The sequence below is a fragment of the Scyliorhinus torazame genome, chromosome 7 (genome assembly GCF_047496885.1).
Source record: "Scyliorhinus torazame isolate Kashiwa2021f chromosome 7, sScyTor2.1, whole genome shotgun sequence".
NCBI lineage: Eukaryota > Metazoa > Chordata > Chondrichthyes > Carcharhiniformes > Scyliorhinidae > Scyliorhinus > Scyliorhinus torazame.
This window is the reverse complement of record NC_092713.1, coordinates 255,739,127-255,753,685: the sequence shown is the minus strand read 5'-3', so window position 1 is coordinate 255,753,685 and position 14,559 is coordinate 255,739,127. Positions and strand designations below refer to the sequence as shown.

General features: G+C 54.7%; 1 protein-coding gene across 14 annotated transcripts in view; it reads left to right on the top strand.

Annotated features, from left to right (window-relative positions):
- Positions 1 to 14,559, top strand: part of LOC140426973 (myotilin-like) — a 467,248-nt gene that overhangs the window by 398,163 nt on the left and 54,526 nt on the right. For all 14 annotated transcript variants that reach the window (XM_072512314.1, XM_072512317.1, XM_072512312.1 and 11 more), the window contains one exon: positions 499 to 600. In XM_072512314.1, the coding sequence (XP_072368415.1) occupies positions 499 to 600 (102 nt within the window). The remainder of the gene's footprint in view (positions 1 to 498; positions 601 to 14,559) is intronic.

Sequence of the window (14,559 nt, the reverse complement as noted above, 5' to 3'; positions counted from 1 at the left end):
ATGCTGCTTCTGCTGACATTTTAATTTTCCCTGAAAAAGTCGACGAACGGCTGCCACCTCCGAGAGAACCCCAGCATTGACCTCCTCAAGGCAAACTTTATTTTCTCCAGCTTGAGAAACCCAGCCATGTCACTGACCCAAGTCTCCACACTCGGGGACTTCGAGTCCTTCCACGTTAAAAGGATCCGTCTCCGGGCTACCAGGGAGGCAAAGGCCAAAACGTCGGCCTCTTTCACTCCCTGAACTCCCGGGTCTTCTGACACTCCAAAGATCGTCATCTCTGGACTCGGCACAAATTAGCTCAAGGGAATCACAAGTCTGCATCTGCATATTTTACAGGCAAGTTAAAATGTTTTCAAGAAAAAAAACATCTTTTTAAACTGGACAACTGGATTCTGACGAGGCTCAATTTAGAAAGTGCTATTTGGTTTCGGAATTTATAAAAGCAAGAATTACTCTTAAAAACGGAAATACAATGCAAATTTCTCTTTGTTCTAGCGGCTAACATACGAGCAAAAGATGGCCCGCAGATTGCTGGGAGCGGAGAATGCTGCATCTGTGCTTGATCTTCAAAAGATGGAAAATGACCAGATTAACCAGGTAATTTCCCTACGATCTGGGGTTTGATTTTGATGAAAATGTTGAGAGATTGCTGATTGTTGAGATTAGCAAAGGAATATTTCCGAGTTTGTTGACATAAAAAAAGTTGATATGTAAAAGTGGTTGGATTTTGGATATTTAGTCAATACATACATTTGTTTTTAATTGTCTTAATAATATTTAAAACTTTGTCATAAAGTTAACATAGTTGGCTAATATGTTGACAAAGATACATGAAAATTATGAACTACGCAGATACTTGAAATGAAAAATGAAAATCGCTTATTGTCACAAGTAGGCTTCAATGAAGTTACTGTGAAAAGCCCCTAGTCGCCACATTCTGGCACCTGTTCGGGGAGGCTGGTACGGGAATCGAACCGTGCTGCTGGCCTGCCTTGGTCTGCTTTAAAAGCCAGTGATTTAGCCCAGTGTGCTAAACCAGCCCAGATACTTTATTATATATATAAATATAAAATATATCTTCTTGAAGGATTGAGAGTATGTGTGCATGTGCAAAATGTGCAGACGTGCGAGCATGGTATGCATGTATGTGTTTGCATGTGTGCGTCTGTTCGCGTGTCAAAATATGTAGCTAGCGTTCCCATTCAAAACTGGCAGGAGCCTAATAAACATTTGTAAAATGGGATCCTGCGGTAGTTTAAGCACAAAGAAACCTAATTTTGGTTGCAATCTGCATATTATCAAGAGTTCGACAGCTCCATTTTCCTCGCTGCCGTGAATCCCGCCCCCGCCGGTTGCCGAAGTCTCCGGTACCGGATATTCGGCGGGGGCGGGAATCGGGCCGCGCCGGTTGGCGGGACCCCCTGCTCGATTCTCCGGTCCGGATGGGCCGAAGTCCCGCCGATAAATTGCCTGTCCCGCCGGCGTGGATTAAACCATCTTTTGAACGGCGGAACAAGGCGGCGTGGGCGGGCTCCGGGGTCCTGGGGGGGGGCGCGGGGCGATCTGGCCCCGGGGGGTGCCCCCACGGTGGCCTGGCCCGCGATCGGGGCCCACCGATCCGCGGGCGGGCCTGTGCCGTGGGGGCACTCTTTCCCTTCCGCCTCTGCCACGGTCTCCACCATGGCGGAGGCGGAAGAGACTCCCTCCACTGCGCATGCGTGGGAAACTGTCAGCGGCCGCTGACGCTCCCGCGCATGCGCCGCCCGGAGATGTAATTTCCGCGCCAGCTGGCGGGGCAACAAAGGCCGTTTCCGCCAGCTGGCGGGGCGGAAATTCCTCCGGCATCGGCCTAGCCCCTCAATGTTGGGGCTCGGCCCCCCAAGATGCAGAGCATTCCGCACCTTTGGGGCGGCGCGATGCCCGTCTGATTGGTGCCGTTTTGGGCGCCAGTCGGCGGACATCGCGCCGTTTCGGGAGAATTTCGCCCATGCTGTGGGTTTACAAGCATGGAACGTGAGGAGAATTTGTGGAAAGCGGTGATTTGCTTTTTTAAACAACACTTTGCTGCAACTGTAACAGTTTTTATTTGAGACTGCAGGCAAATGGTGCTTGCGAATGCGAAATTCATCTGCCCCAGTTTTGTTTAAAAAGGGCTACAAATCCCATGTGCACCAACATTCACAGCAAGGCGTGTAGGACACAAAATCCATCTACTAACCTCATCTGAGTAATTGTAGTGCCAGTCGATTCACTCCCAGTGCTGCTCTCTACTCAACACTGTTGATGGGCTCTGCACACAGCAGGAGATGCTGGCAGTGTTGCTGCAGGCCACACGGGGCAAGCAGCCTCCTCTTTTTTGGAAGCCTCTTAAAGTTTTCTAGATGGAAATTTTGGCCATCAGAATACCAGGGCAGACAGAGCGATCCAGATTGATGGACTGCTCCAATGTACCCCCCGCTATTCATCTGTGGCAGGCACATCACCTAAACACGGTTCTGCACAATCACCAATATTCTGACCTTTTTCATGCAGGACGAGGTGGCACACCATACAATTGAGCAGAACACAGCCAACGTGAGACAAGGAAGTCTACATCTCCTGAAGATGGCTCGCGGCATCATTGGGCCTGCTGCATCTTGCCGAATGGCATGATGAGCAAGCTGCAGATGATGCGCCCATGGACCACTTGCTTCCCATTCCAGTCCCATCCCTCACAAAATTCTGCCTCTGAGTTTCTCCCCCAGACACCCAAGAACTACCTGGCCAGTCCCAGCAGTCTTGGGGGAGAAGAGAGAGAGCAACAGCACAGCTCTCATGCTGTGGCCCTATCCCTTGATCTGGTCCTATCCCTATCACTAGCTCAGATACAAGGGCCACGATCTACCGGCCTTGTTGCGCCCGACTCGAGGCGCCAATAGGCCATCAACTCTCGCGAGTTTTAACAGCCTCCTTATGCCTCGGGAGACCTAACGAGATCTTGCGACGTGTCACGATCTGGATCCCGCCCACAATGGGCATGATCCGGATTTGCATATTTAAGTTTGCAGTCAGGCTCACTTAAACATGTTCGAGCCGGAGTTACCCGAGGTGTGGGATCGAACTCCCGTGCCACGGAGACCCCGAGCGAACACCATTTAGCACTGGTCTCCACCAACGTGGACCAGTATTTGGGGGGGGGGGGGGAGGTGGTTGGGTCCTGGGCAGGGTGGTACCATGGGACTCCTGTTGGCAACTGGCACCATGGCATTGCCAACCCAGCACTGTGGCAGTGCCATCTGGGCACCCTAGTAGTGGCAGGGTGAAACCCAGGTGGCACTGCCAGTGTGCTAGGCTGGCAGTGCCAAGGTGTCTGGCTGGCATCTTGCCCAAGCCGTGGATCGGCCTAGGTGTGCCCTGCCCTTATGAGGTGGGGTGCAGGGGGGTGAGGACATCCTTACTGATAGGTTGGGGCTTTGTGGAGGTCTGGAGGCTGTGCTGTGGATTCAGAGATCGGGGCGCCACATCGATCTCTTCCTGCACTGTCAAATGGAGCACATTAGTGCAGGAAATGGGACTCGGGTGGCCTTGGCAGAGCGTTCCTCACTGATGCCCTGAAATGAAGCAGAGTCCCATTTATTAGTGAGGTCATTCTCAGTGCTGTCAGCACCAGGAAACTCCCGGCTAAACGTGCCCAACATGGGTCTCTGTTTCATTTCCGTTAAGTCGCGCCTAGGCACTGCGCTTACCTTGGAGACTCGTGTATGGTTTGGATCAGCATATGGGGAGTGCCTGGGGATGGGTGGAATAGTTTGTGTGCCATCTCACTGGAGGACCAAGAGGCAGACAAATACTATTGCAGAGGACTCAGGTGAGGAACTCAATGGGATGCTGTACAAAGAAAAGCTGAAGGGGCTGTTCATTGAGATGCTGGGTACTAGCAGGAAGCCTTCTGTCATTGTCAAGTAGCCCGAGCAGCCCACCTCCAACATGGCAGAGGGGCTGCCACCGCGTTTGCCCCCCACTTTATGTCATAGGTCACGTACTGCCATCCTGGTGAGGATGTGGCAACGCTCTCCGGCAAATGCAAGAGCTCTCAAAGCATATCCAAAACAACTCAAAGTACTTTCAGAAATGTTCCAGTAGGAAATGTTCCAAAGGTTTAACTCACCTGCAATCAGGGTGCCTGGCCTTTTACATACTGGTGCTTCCATTCTTTGAGTGTCAGACTGGTGGCTAATGCCCATCATGCAGGTCAGCGCCCACTATCCTGGCAGTTGGCACAGACCTTTTCGGGGTGGTAATTTGAACAAGCTGGCTTCCTGGCATGGGGGCACGCATTTGTTAAGCGAGTGGTGGGAAACAAAAGGGCTCATCTTGCTGGTGCATGTTTCTTTGTTCAAGAGTGGACAACATAGGGGTTGCCAGGACCTGCACTGTTGGTCTATGTGGCCATAAGCTGGTTGGGCTGTGTGACACCTGGATTGCACCAATTCAGCATGTTCAGATCGACGCAGAGGGTGCAGCTTTGTGGTAGCATAGAGCAGGAGCAACCTGTGATGTAACCTGTCCCTGGGAAAGCTAGGGGTGCCTTCTTCACGGTGTGAATGAATTTTGCGCCCATGTACTTTCGCACAGACCAATCAATTGGTTTTTAATGATCAAAACTAATTCATAGTATAGTTTATGAAAGATAGCAATATGACAAGCTGGCAATCGTAAACAGTATTTAAAGGGTTAATTACACCATTTGATGGCTCCCGGTTTCTCTGAATTTTGCTTTCAGAATTTTCATCTTCATTTTAAAAGTTCCTCCCTAGTTTTGCATGACTGTACCTCGATGACCTACTGGAACTCAATGCCTAACGTATCTTGTATTTTGGTGACAGTGCACATCGGCAGCGCTCTCAAACTCGCCTGCTTTGCTGCATCTTTCCACACTTTGAAGAGGCTTTTTGAAATGCAGTTGTTGAACCAAGTTCACTCCCTTGCTCCAAGTTCTCCTTGTAGTGATCTCTGTATGTAGCAATACATGATCAAGTAATGTTAGGCAAATAGAGGCAAATGATCACGAGATGGCCACACTTCCAAGACCTATAAAAAGGTTTTCCCGTTCTTTCCAGAGGAGTGTGTTATGCGTGTGGAGAGTACAGAAGGGAAACAGCTAAAGAGAAGTTAACAGATCTTAGTATATAGCATTATCTTATTTAATAGTTTAATATATAGTTATTTGTTTGTTTACTAGTTCAGTATTGAAGTAAACGTGGCAGCACGGTAGCATTGTGGATAGCACAATTGCTTCACAGCTCCAGGGTCCCAGGTTCGATTCCCGGTTTGGGTCGCTGTCTGTGCGGAGTCTGCACGTACTCCCCGTGTCTGCGTGAGTTTACTCCGGGTGCTGGGGCTTCCTCCCACAGTCCAAAGATGTGCAGGTTAGGTGGATTGGCCATGTAAATTGCCCTTAGTGTCCAAAATTGCCCTTAGTGTTGGGTGGGGTTACTGGGTTATGGGGATAGGGTGCTCTTTCCAAGAGCCGGTGCAGACTCGATGGGCCGAATGGCCTCTTTCTGCACTGTAAATTCTATGATAATGATAAAAGAACTCACTAGTTTATTTCATATTACTCATTAAATTATTTTATCATCACTGGAAGACTACGTCTATATTTCAACAACCCAGCTATAGAAAAAAAAGAGTAATATATATTACAAAATCATAATACAACATTCCTTAATCCTGCTGAATATCCAATTGAAATTGAAAATCGCTTATTGTCACAAGTAGGCTTCAATTAAGTTACTGTGAAAAGCCCCTAGTCGCCACATTCCGGCGCCTGTTCGGGGAGGCTGTTACGGGAATTCCCTCCTCCACTGGAACATCTTTGGTACATTTAACTTGCTTTTGAACTTACAATCTTACTAATTCTAGGTAGCAACAGTCCACAATACAGTCATGGGGTTTATTGGTCCTCTAGCCATTTTATCCAAGTAAGAAGTCTTACAACACCAAGTCCAACAGGTTTGTTTCAAACACTATCTTTCGGAGCGCTGCTTCTTCCTCAGGTGAAGGAAGGAGCAGTGCTCGGAAAGCTAGTGTTTGAAACAAACCCGTTGGACTTTAACTTGGTGTTGTAAGACTTCTTACTGTGCTCACCCCAGTCCAACGCCGGCATCTCCACATCATTTTATCCAAAGTACAGCTATCCAAATCCAATCACCTGTCAGTAAAAGATTAAGCCAATTTAGAGCAGGTTTTTTTCTCTTGCTTCAAGCAGCGGGAATGAAATGTTGTCTTGTCACCTGCGGGGAGGGAATCCAACTGTTTATAAGTCTTTCAGTTGCAGCAAATATTTCCATACTAAAAAATTAGGCTCAAATTTTCTGTCTTGCGTCAAATATTTCTCGTTGCTCAGTTGTGCAACCGGTAGGAACCTTGTCAGGTGCAAAAACCTGACCGTCATTGCAATAACTTTAAATGTGAGTCACATACTCCCTATGATAAGGCTATGGCTGGGATTTTCTGGTCCCGCCCACTGCCAGGATCTACAGGGCCCACTGAAAGTCAAAGGGTTTTTAACCGGCCAACCGCATGGCCAGAAATTCCCGGCCTTTGTGTCTAATTGATGTGAAATGGATTGCATGGAGGTTAATCTTTAGCTGTGCACCCATTTGATGTGCAGGTTAACTAATGTTCCTACCATAACGCTCCTAATGAGGTGTCAGCAGTGACTCAGCACTCTTGCCTCAGAGGCTGTGGTTTCACACCAGTGACTTGAGTACAAAACCTAGGGCGGTACGAGCACTGAGAGGGTGCTATATTGTCAGGTGTGCTGAATGAGATACTAAACCAGCCCCTTAGGTGGGCAAAAAGATTCCAAGGCACTCTTTTGAAGAGCAGAGAAGTTATACCTGGTGGCCTGACCAAAGTTTATCCCTCAATCAACATCACAGAAACAGATTGTCATTTTGTTATCACACTACTGCTTTATGAGAGCTTGCTGTATTTATCTTGGCTGCCATGTTTTCTAACAGCGAATACACTTCAAATATACTTCATTCGCTGTAACGCACTTTGGAGTGTTCTGAGGTGTTGACAGGCGCTGTATAAATGTACGGGCACGATTCTCACAAAAAATTATAAAGTGTCATTTTGATTGTGGAATGTTTCCCGCCGGCTTTTTGGGTGAAATCCAGACCTGGGGCTGGACTCTCCGCGCCCCGACAGCGAAATCGCGGCCGACGCGGAGAATCCGTTTCTCAGCACAGAATCAGGAATTGCGCAGGTTCCCCGATTCTGCGGGCCCGCAAAGGCGGCGTAGTCGGAGAGTACACCGCGCCGCCCAGCACCTACCCAAGGCCATTGTTGGAGGCCGGCTCCGCCATTCTCCGCCGCTGACCGGCCGAAGTCCCGACGGCGTGGATCTAATGTGGTCGGGCGGGCCAATCGGAGGGCGGGGGGGGGGGGCCTTCTAGGCGGCCGGGGAATGTTTGTGCGGGCGCGTGGCCGAACGGGGGGGATCTGTTTTCAGGGTCTAGCTCCGCGGTCCGAGTCCGGCATGGGGCACGCCGCAGTGCGCATGCACGGCCTCCGACCCGGAAGTGCAGGGGCCCACATCTGCAGCAAAAGCTGATCAATTTATGCCTGGTCCCTGCTGGCCCCCTGCAGGCTAGGAATATGTGGCCCTTTCACGGCAGTTTTTCTGGCGTGGAAGTCCACAATTCTGATGCCGGCGTGGGGACATAGTCCCAATAATGGAGAATCCAGCCCCTGGACTTCTTTTGGGCCTTGGGGAGTTTCTCCCCAGTCTAACCCACACTTAGAAATTTTTTTAGCAGGGGAGCAACTGAACTCGCTGGCCAGTCCCGATCTCTAAGTGAGCTTAAGGGTCCCTGAAAGACCCCACCCATGGACAATGCCAGCCCCCACTTATGTGGGCATTCCCCCCCCCCCCCCAAGTCAGCACACCCCACTATGGGTCACTGGGGGTGCTCCCCTCAGGTCCCCCACACCGCCTTTCAAGACCACCCCCTTCACTCCCTCAAACTTTAGGAAGCCCCTTCATAGCCCCCCAGCCTGTCCACCCTTCATACCCCCCATCGTGGGTATACCCCCCTCAGGCCCTGACCCTTGGCAGTGCCAATCTGACACCTGGCAACAGCCTGGCACTGGGGCAGAGCCCCTGACATCCAGTCAGTGCCAACTGGATACCCTGGCACTGCCAGGCTGGCACTGCCAGGATGCATTGGTGCCGGGGGACGGCTAGGGTACAGCCCTGTCCCCGACCACTCGGGGGACTCTAATAGCCTCTGAGTGCCCCGAAGTGGCCATCACGGCTGGTATCCACTTGTGGAGATAAGTGCTAAATCGGTGCCTGGGTGAGGCCTCGCCAATGCAGCCGGTGACTCGCGCATATACAGGTGGCAAACCTTGCATCTTCACGGCAAGGCCTTATTACCATGCATTTGCTTCAGGAATCCTGCTGCATCACAGGCCCCAGGCTACTTAATATCAGACAGCGAAAGGTAAGTCTTTGGAAATCTAGAGGGGTAGGACCTCAAGAAAGCAGGTCCACATTCCTTTCTAGTGCACTTTCTGGAGTACTGTGTGCCAGAAGCAGTCACAGTGCCTGCTCCACTTAGTTATCTGTCAAAATTCAAATTGGGATCTTACCTGCATCAGACGATCCTGATCTACATCTTAATATGCCGCATTACCGGAAACAGGCAGGAACTCTGCCCACCCTTAGAGAATGGTACTGGTTCAAATGATGGCATAAAAGGGGAAGGGACTGGTCAGCCATTTTGGGGCCCATTGTCACATAATTTATTCTGCCTAAAGTTAAAATCTTTCACAAGGTGTTAAAGAGATCCTTTGTAACAAAGCCAGTTCCCTTCTTGGGCTATAAAATAAAGCTTTAGTTTTATTTTGTTGCCAGATGATGCAACTAAACGAGGAATAATGATCAGTAAAGGCAAAAATAGGACAACTGGCGCCACCAAGTGGATGAAATGTAGAATTTCATAAATAAGGCACAGTGAAAATGAGTTAATATACATTCCACCGAGAAATCCAGAGTAACCTGCCAGGAAGAGTTTGCTCGAGTGTTTAATTGCAGGACGAGCAAACTGGAGTTGCATCGTGTTGTGCCAAAGTTATAGGACACATAACTGTTGCTGGGTGTGTCGTAAATGTAGTTAGGGGGCGGGATTCTCCGATAATGCGGCGAACGGGGCGCGAAACGGCCGGGGGCACGAGCAATTCAGGGCCCGAAAAGGGGCCAGCAGCGGGGCCGCGAGGAACTCGGTGGGCATGACGCCAGAGCAGCGTCGTCATCGCGCGACGCCCGACTGACGCCGCGCACCGGACCCAAGACAACGCGAGGGCTGAGCCCCGACGTGCCGCTCCCAGGTTCCGCGACACAGACTTGGACACCCTGGGGTGCTGGATGAGGTTGAAGATCACAGGGCCATCCTGTGCCCAAGACGTGGGCATCGCCAACCTTCAAGCAGTGTGAGGCCTGGCTGGCGTGAGGTTGGCACCAGGGTCAGCGCTGTGGGCACACCCCCCGCTCTGGAGACCAGTGTAGGAAGAAGCTCCACGACCTCACGAGGGCTGCCAGGGTAAGTGCCCTGAGAATGCCCCCGGGTCACACCCCAACCCCTCACCCACCCCAACCACGTCTCGCGGCGAGCAACACACCCCCCCCCCTTGAGAGATGCCATGGCGTGGCTCCAACTGTCCCCCCCACCCAGTAATGATGTAGATCACCTGTGCTGCACCCCCTCAACGTCCATGAGCAGAGGGCTCTGGACCTCGCTGGGGGAGCCGCCACCAGGGAGGTAGCGCCATGCCAGGTCGGAGGCGCAGTAGCAAGTGAGGCACCCCTGCCTGGCTACCCCCCCTCAGCCCGTCACCTCCCCCTCATACTCCACCCCGTCACACTGCCTCCCTCACACTGCCCCCTCCACCCCTAACCCCTCCCCCTCACACTGCCTCCCTCACACTGCCCCTCCACCCCTAACCCCTCCCCCTCCCCCTCTAATCCCGCCCCCTCACACTGCCTCCCTCACACTGCCCCCTCCACCCCTAACCCCTCCCCCTCACACTCTAACCCCTCCCACTCACACTGCCTCCCTCACACTGCCCCCTCCACCCCTAACCCCTCCCCCTCACACTCTAACCCCTCACACTGCCTCCCTCACACTGCCCCTCCACCCCTAACCCCTCCCCACATACTGCATCCTTCACACTGCCCCCTCCACCCCTAATCCCTCCCCCTCACACTCTAACCCCTCCCCCTCACACTGCCTCCCTCACACTGCCCCCTCCACCTCTAACCCCTCCCCCTCACACTCTAACCCCTCCCCCTCACACTGCCTCCCTCACACTGCCCCCTCCACCTCTAACCCCTTCCCCTCACACTCTAACCCCTCCCCCTCACACTGCCTCCCTCACACTGCCCCCTCCACCCCTAACCCCTCCCCCTCACACTCTAACCCCTCCCCCTCACACTGCCCCCTCCACCTCTAACCCCTCCCCCTCAACCCCTCCCCCCTCACACTGCATCCTTCACACTGCCCCCTCCACCACTAACCCCTCCCCCTCACACTCTAACCCGCTCCTCCCTCACACTGCCCCCTCCACCCCGTAACCCCTCCCCCTCACACTCTAACCCCTCCTCCTAACACTGCCTCCCTCAAACTGCCCCCTCCACCCCCTAACCCCTCCCCCTCACACTGCCCCCTCCACCCCCTAACCCCTCCCCCTCACACTCTAACCCCTCCCCCTAACACTGCCTCCCTCAAACTGCCCCCTCCACCCCCTAACCCCTCCTCCCTCACACTCTAATCCCTCCCCCTCACACTGCATCCTTCACACTGCCCCCTCCACCCCTAATCCATCCCCCTCACCCCCTAACCCCTCCTCCCTCACACTGCCCCCTCCACCACCTTACACCCGACCCTGCATGTCTAACGAACCATGCATCATTGTGTTCCCCAGGGCCAGGGGCCGATTGTCCAGGCTCTTCTCGGACAAGACCCCGCCGTCCAGCCGCAAGCTCATCCGCACCCAGGGACTCACGGCAGAGGGTGGAAGGACGACGGACAGGAGGGCCATCTTCTCAGGCCGGGACACTAGAGGGGGACACACAGAGGGCGGACAGAGACAACACCGACGGACACAGGATGGACAGTCAGGACACCGATGGCCGTGAGCCGCGCGAAGAGAGGGCTTTGAGCCAGGACAGTGATGGAGAGAGGACGGGGACTGTGGACAGTGACGCACAGAGGACGGCCAGACAGTCGACGGACACACCGGACACAGAACCTGACATGGGCCTCGGGCGCCTTGCTTCGGTCCAAGACTTGACCCAGGATACACCAGACCTGTGGACAGATGATGACCTCGAGCTAGCGGCACTGCTGTCACCCACAACATCCACCATCGCAGAGTCACTCACCTCAGTTGGGCACATTAGTGATGAGGCTCCCGGGTCACGGACTGGTGCGCACCACACAGCCGAGCCGGTACAGCAGGTGGAGGTAGGAATAGCCGAGGGGCTGGACGGTCGGAGGGCAGCCCAGGCCCAGCACCCAGCTTCCGCCCAGACGGTTGCCGGGTTCCTGGAATTACTGGACCCACCCGGAGACCCAATGCATATGTAGACCCAGGGACTGAACAACGGGATGATGGCCGTCTTCCAGCATCTGCAGACACAGCTGGAGGAATCCATCCGTGTCCAGGAGCAGGGAGTGGTGCCGCTCATCGCAGCCACCCAGGCCGACACCGCACGGGTGGTGTCCACGGTGGAGGCAATGTGGGAAACGGTTTCGGCCATGGGTCAGGTTCTGCAAGGCGTTGGGCTTCATGTGCACGCGTCATCCATGGCCCAAGACAGGGCTGCCCTCTCGCAGGCAGCCATCTCACAGAGCCAACAGGACATTGCCGCCGCGCTCCGGGGTCTGGCTGCATCTCAGCAGGCCATGCCCCAGTCCCAGCAGGCCATGCCCCAGTCCCAGCAGTCCATCGCTGAGTGCATCGGCCGCCTGGCGCACGTGCTGGATGGCGTCGCGCACTCACAGGTTGAGGTGTCACAGTCCCAGACCGGGATGGCGTACTCCCTGGGCTCCATCGTTGCGAACGCTCAGACCCTGGTCGATGCCACAGTGGGCCTCCAGGACTGGCAGCACCAGGTGTCGGTGGTGCGACGGCGCATGTCTCCGCGGGCACCAACGTCCCATAGTGATGCCCGGGAGCCACCAGGCTCCCTGAGGGAGGAGGAGGTTCTGGGGCCCGTCCCGGTGACTCCAGCAAGGGAGGTCCCGGAACACTCGGCCTCCCCCCGTACCATCCCTGGCGCACCTGGTGGGCAGCGGGCAGGGCAGGGTGGCCTCACTCCATCCAGCACGCCTGCCGAGCAGCCTGGCCCATCGAAGCCGGGCCGCCCCAGGAAACGCGTGCCGACGGGGAGCCATGTCGCAGGACAGGAGGATTCTCAGCAGTCCGCCTCCACTCCTGCTGCACCGTCTGGGGATACACCAAGGCGTAGTGGTAGGACCAGTAAGACAAAGAAGTTCGACACGTAGTAAGTTGGCACGGGTGCAGGGCACAGCATAGTTGTAGGGGCTAGGGCACCTGTCTGTGAATGTAACGATTAAAGTCACTGTTACACTGAATTTTGAAGACTCTGTGCTATGTCCGGTGCCAGAGGGCTCGTGAGGGTGAGCGAGTGATGCTGGGGTTTACGTTCGGTGCAACGGTGATGCCGGGTGTGTGTTCCCTTCCCCCCCACACCCCCCAAACCCTGTCGTCCTCGGCTCACCGACGCCAGCTACCCCACATGGGCATGTGATGAAGTGCCCGTGATGCATACAGTGACCACCGAGGTGGAGGGTTCAGCTATTGCCATGAGTTAGACATTGTCTAACGATTCTGAGCTCACAGCTCATTGCAGAGCGGGTTGTCATCATTCAACATGGCACTGATCACATCCGCTTACACAATCGTCAATGTAATACAATCCCGTAGTGCCGCAGTCGCAAGGCGATGTGAAAGTGGTGGGATGTGCACGGTGCGGACGTGCGGTGGTGCGGGGTGGTGGTTGGTGCTGGGTGGTGCCCATGTGCAGGACTGGCGGTGCAAGTGCCAGTGTCCAGTGAATCCCTCCCCTGTAGTTTGTGAACCATGCGGCGACCAACGCCTTGCGTGCCCTCTGTCCTCGACGGAGCCGTCGTGCAGCCTCCCGGCCATAAACAGCACCCAGGTCATGTCTGTGCCCGGCTACTAACCCCCCCCCCACCCACCCCCCACATCCTGATGCTCGTCATCATCATCCTCCTCCTCCTCGTTTGCGGAGTCTCCGCTGTCATCGGGTTCTCCGTGTGCCTCCTCCACCAGGACATCACCCCTCTGCATGGCTCCTCCACCAGGATATCACCCCTCTGCACGGCACTGTTGTGCCGCGCACAGTAGACCACAACTATGCGACCAACCCTGTCGGGCCGGTACTGCAGGGCCCCTGCAGAGCGGTCCAGGCACCTGAATCGCATCTTCAGCAGCCCAAAGCACCGCTCTACCACACCCCTGGTTGCTGAATGGGCCTTGTTGTATAGGCTCTCCGCGTTGGTCTGAGGCCTCCGTATTGGCGTCATCAGCCACGACCTCAACAGGTAACCCCTGTCACCCAGCAACCAGCCCCTCAGCCGGGGGGGGGGCATCCATTGAACTTTGCGGGGATGAACGACTGTGCCAGAATGAAGGCGTTATGCACACTCCCGGGGTTCTGTGCGCACACGTGCATGATCCTCATGCGAGGGTCGCACACCACCTGAATGTTCAGCGAGTATGCGCCCTTTCTGTTCATGAACACGTCCCTGCTGTCTGCAGGTGGGCGCATGGGGACGTGCACACCATCGATGACACCCTGGACCATCGGTATCCCGGCCACGGTGGTGAATCCACGTGCCCGTGCTTCCTGCTGTGCTCGGTCCTCAGGAAATTTAATATACCTGTCAGTGATGGTGTACAAGGCGTCGGTCACGGCCCTGATGCACCTGTGGACTGATGCCTGTGACATCCCGGATAGGTCCCCGCTCGGCGCCTGGAAGGAACTGGTCACATAAAAGTTTAGGGCCACCGTCACCTTGACGGAGACTGGTATCGCGTGTCCTCCTCCTGTTCCACGTGGTGCGACGTGCGCCACGAGGTGGTATATATATGCGACTGTCTCCCTGCTGAACCGTAGTCTCCTCCTGCATGCCCTGTCCGATAGGTCCTCGAAGGGCATGCGGTTATGGTAAAGCCTAGGCCTCGCTGGGCACCTGTGGCACCTTGGCACCACCAGCACCTGCTCCTCCCCCCGTGCCCCTGCGCCCCATTGAGATCAGTGCCCGCATGCTGTGCAACCCCGACGGTCTGGTAGTGATTGTTCCCCTCAGCATCCTCCTGCACATTCCGGCCATGCGCACCTGCAGCCTGTGCAGCTGCGACGGGGCCCTCTACGACCACCCCCTCAGCAGCAGCAGCAGCTGCCGAAGCCACTCTGAGCCGCCTCAGTCTACGCTGCCGGATGGCCACCTG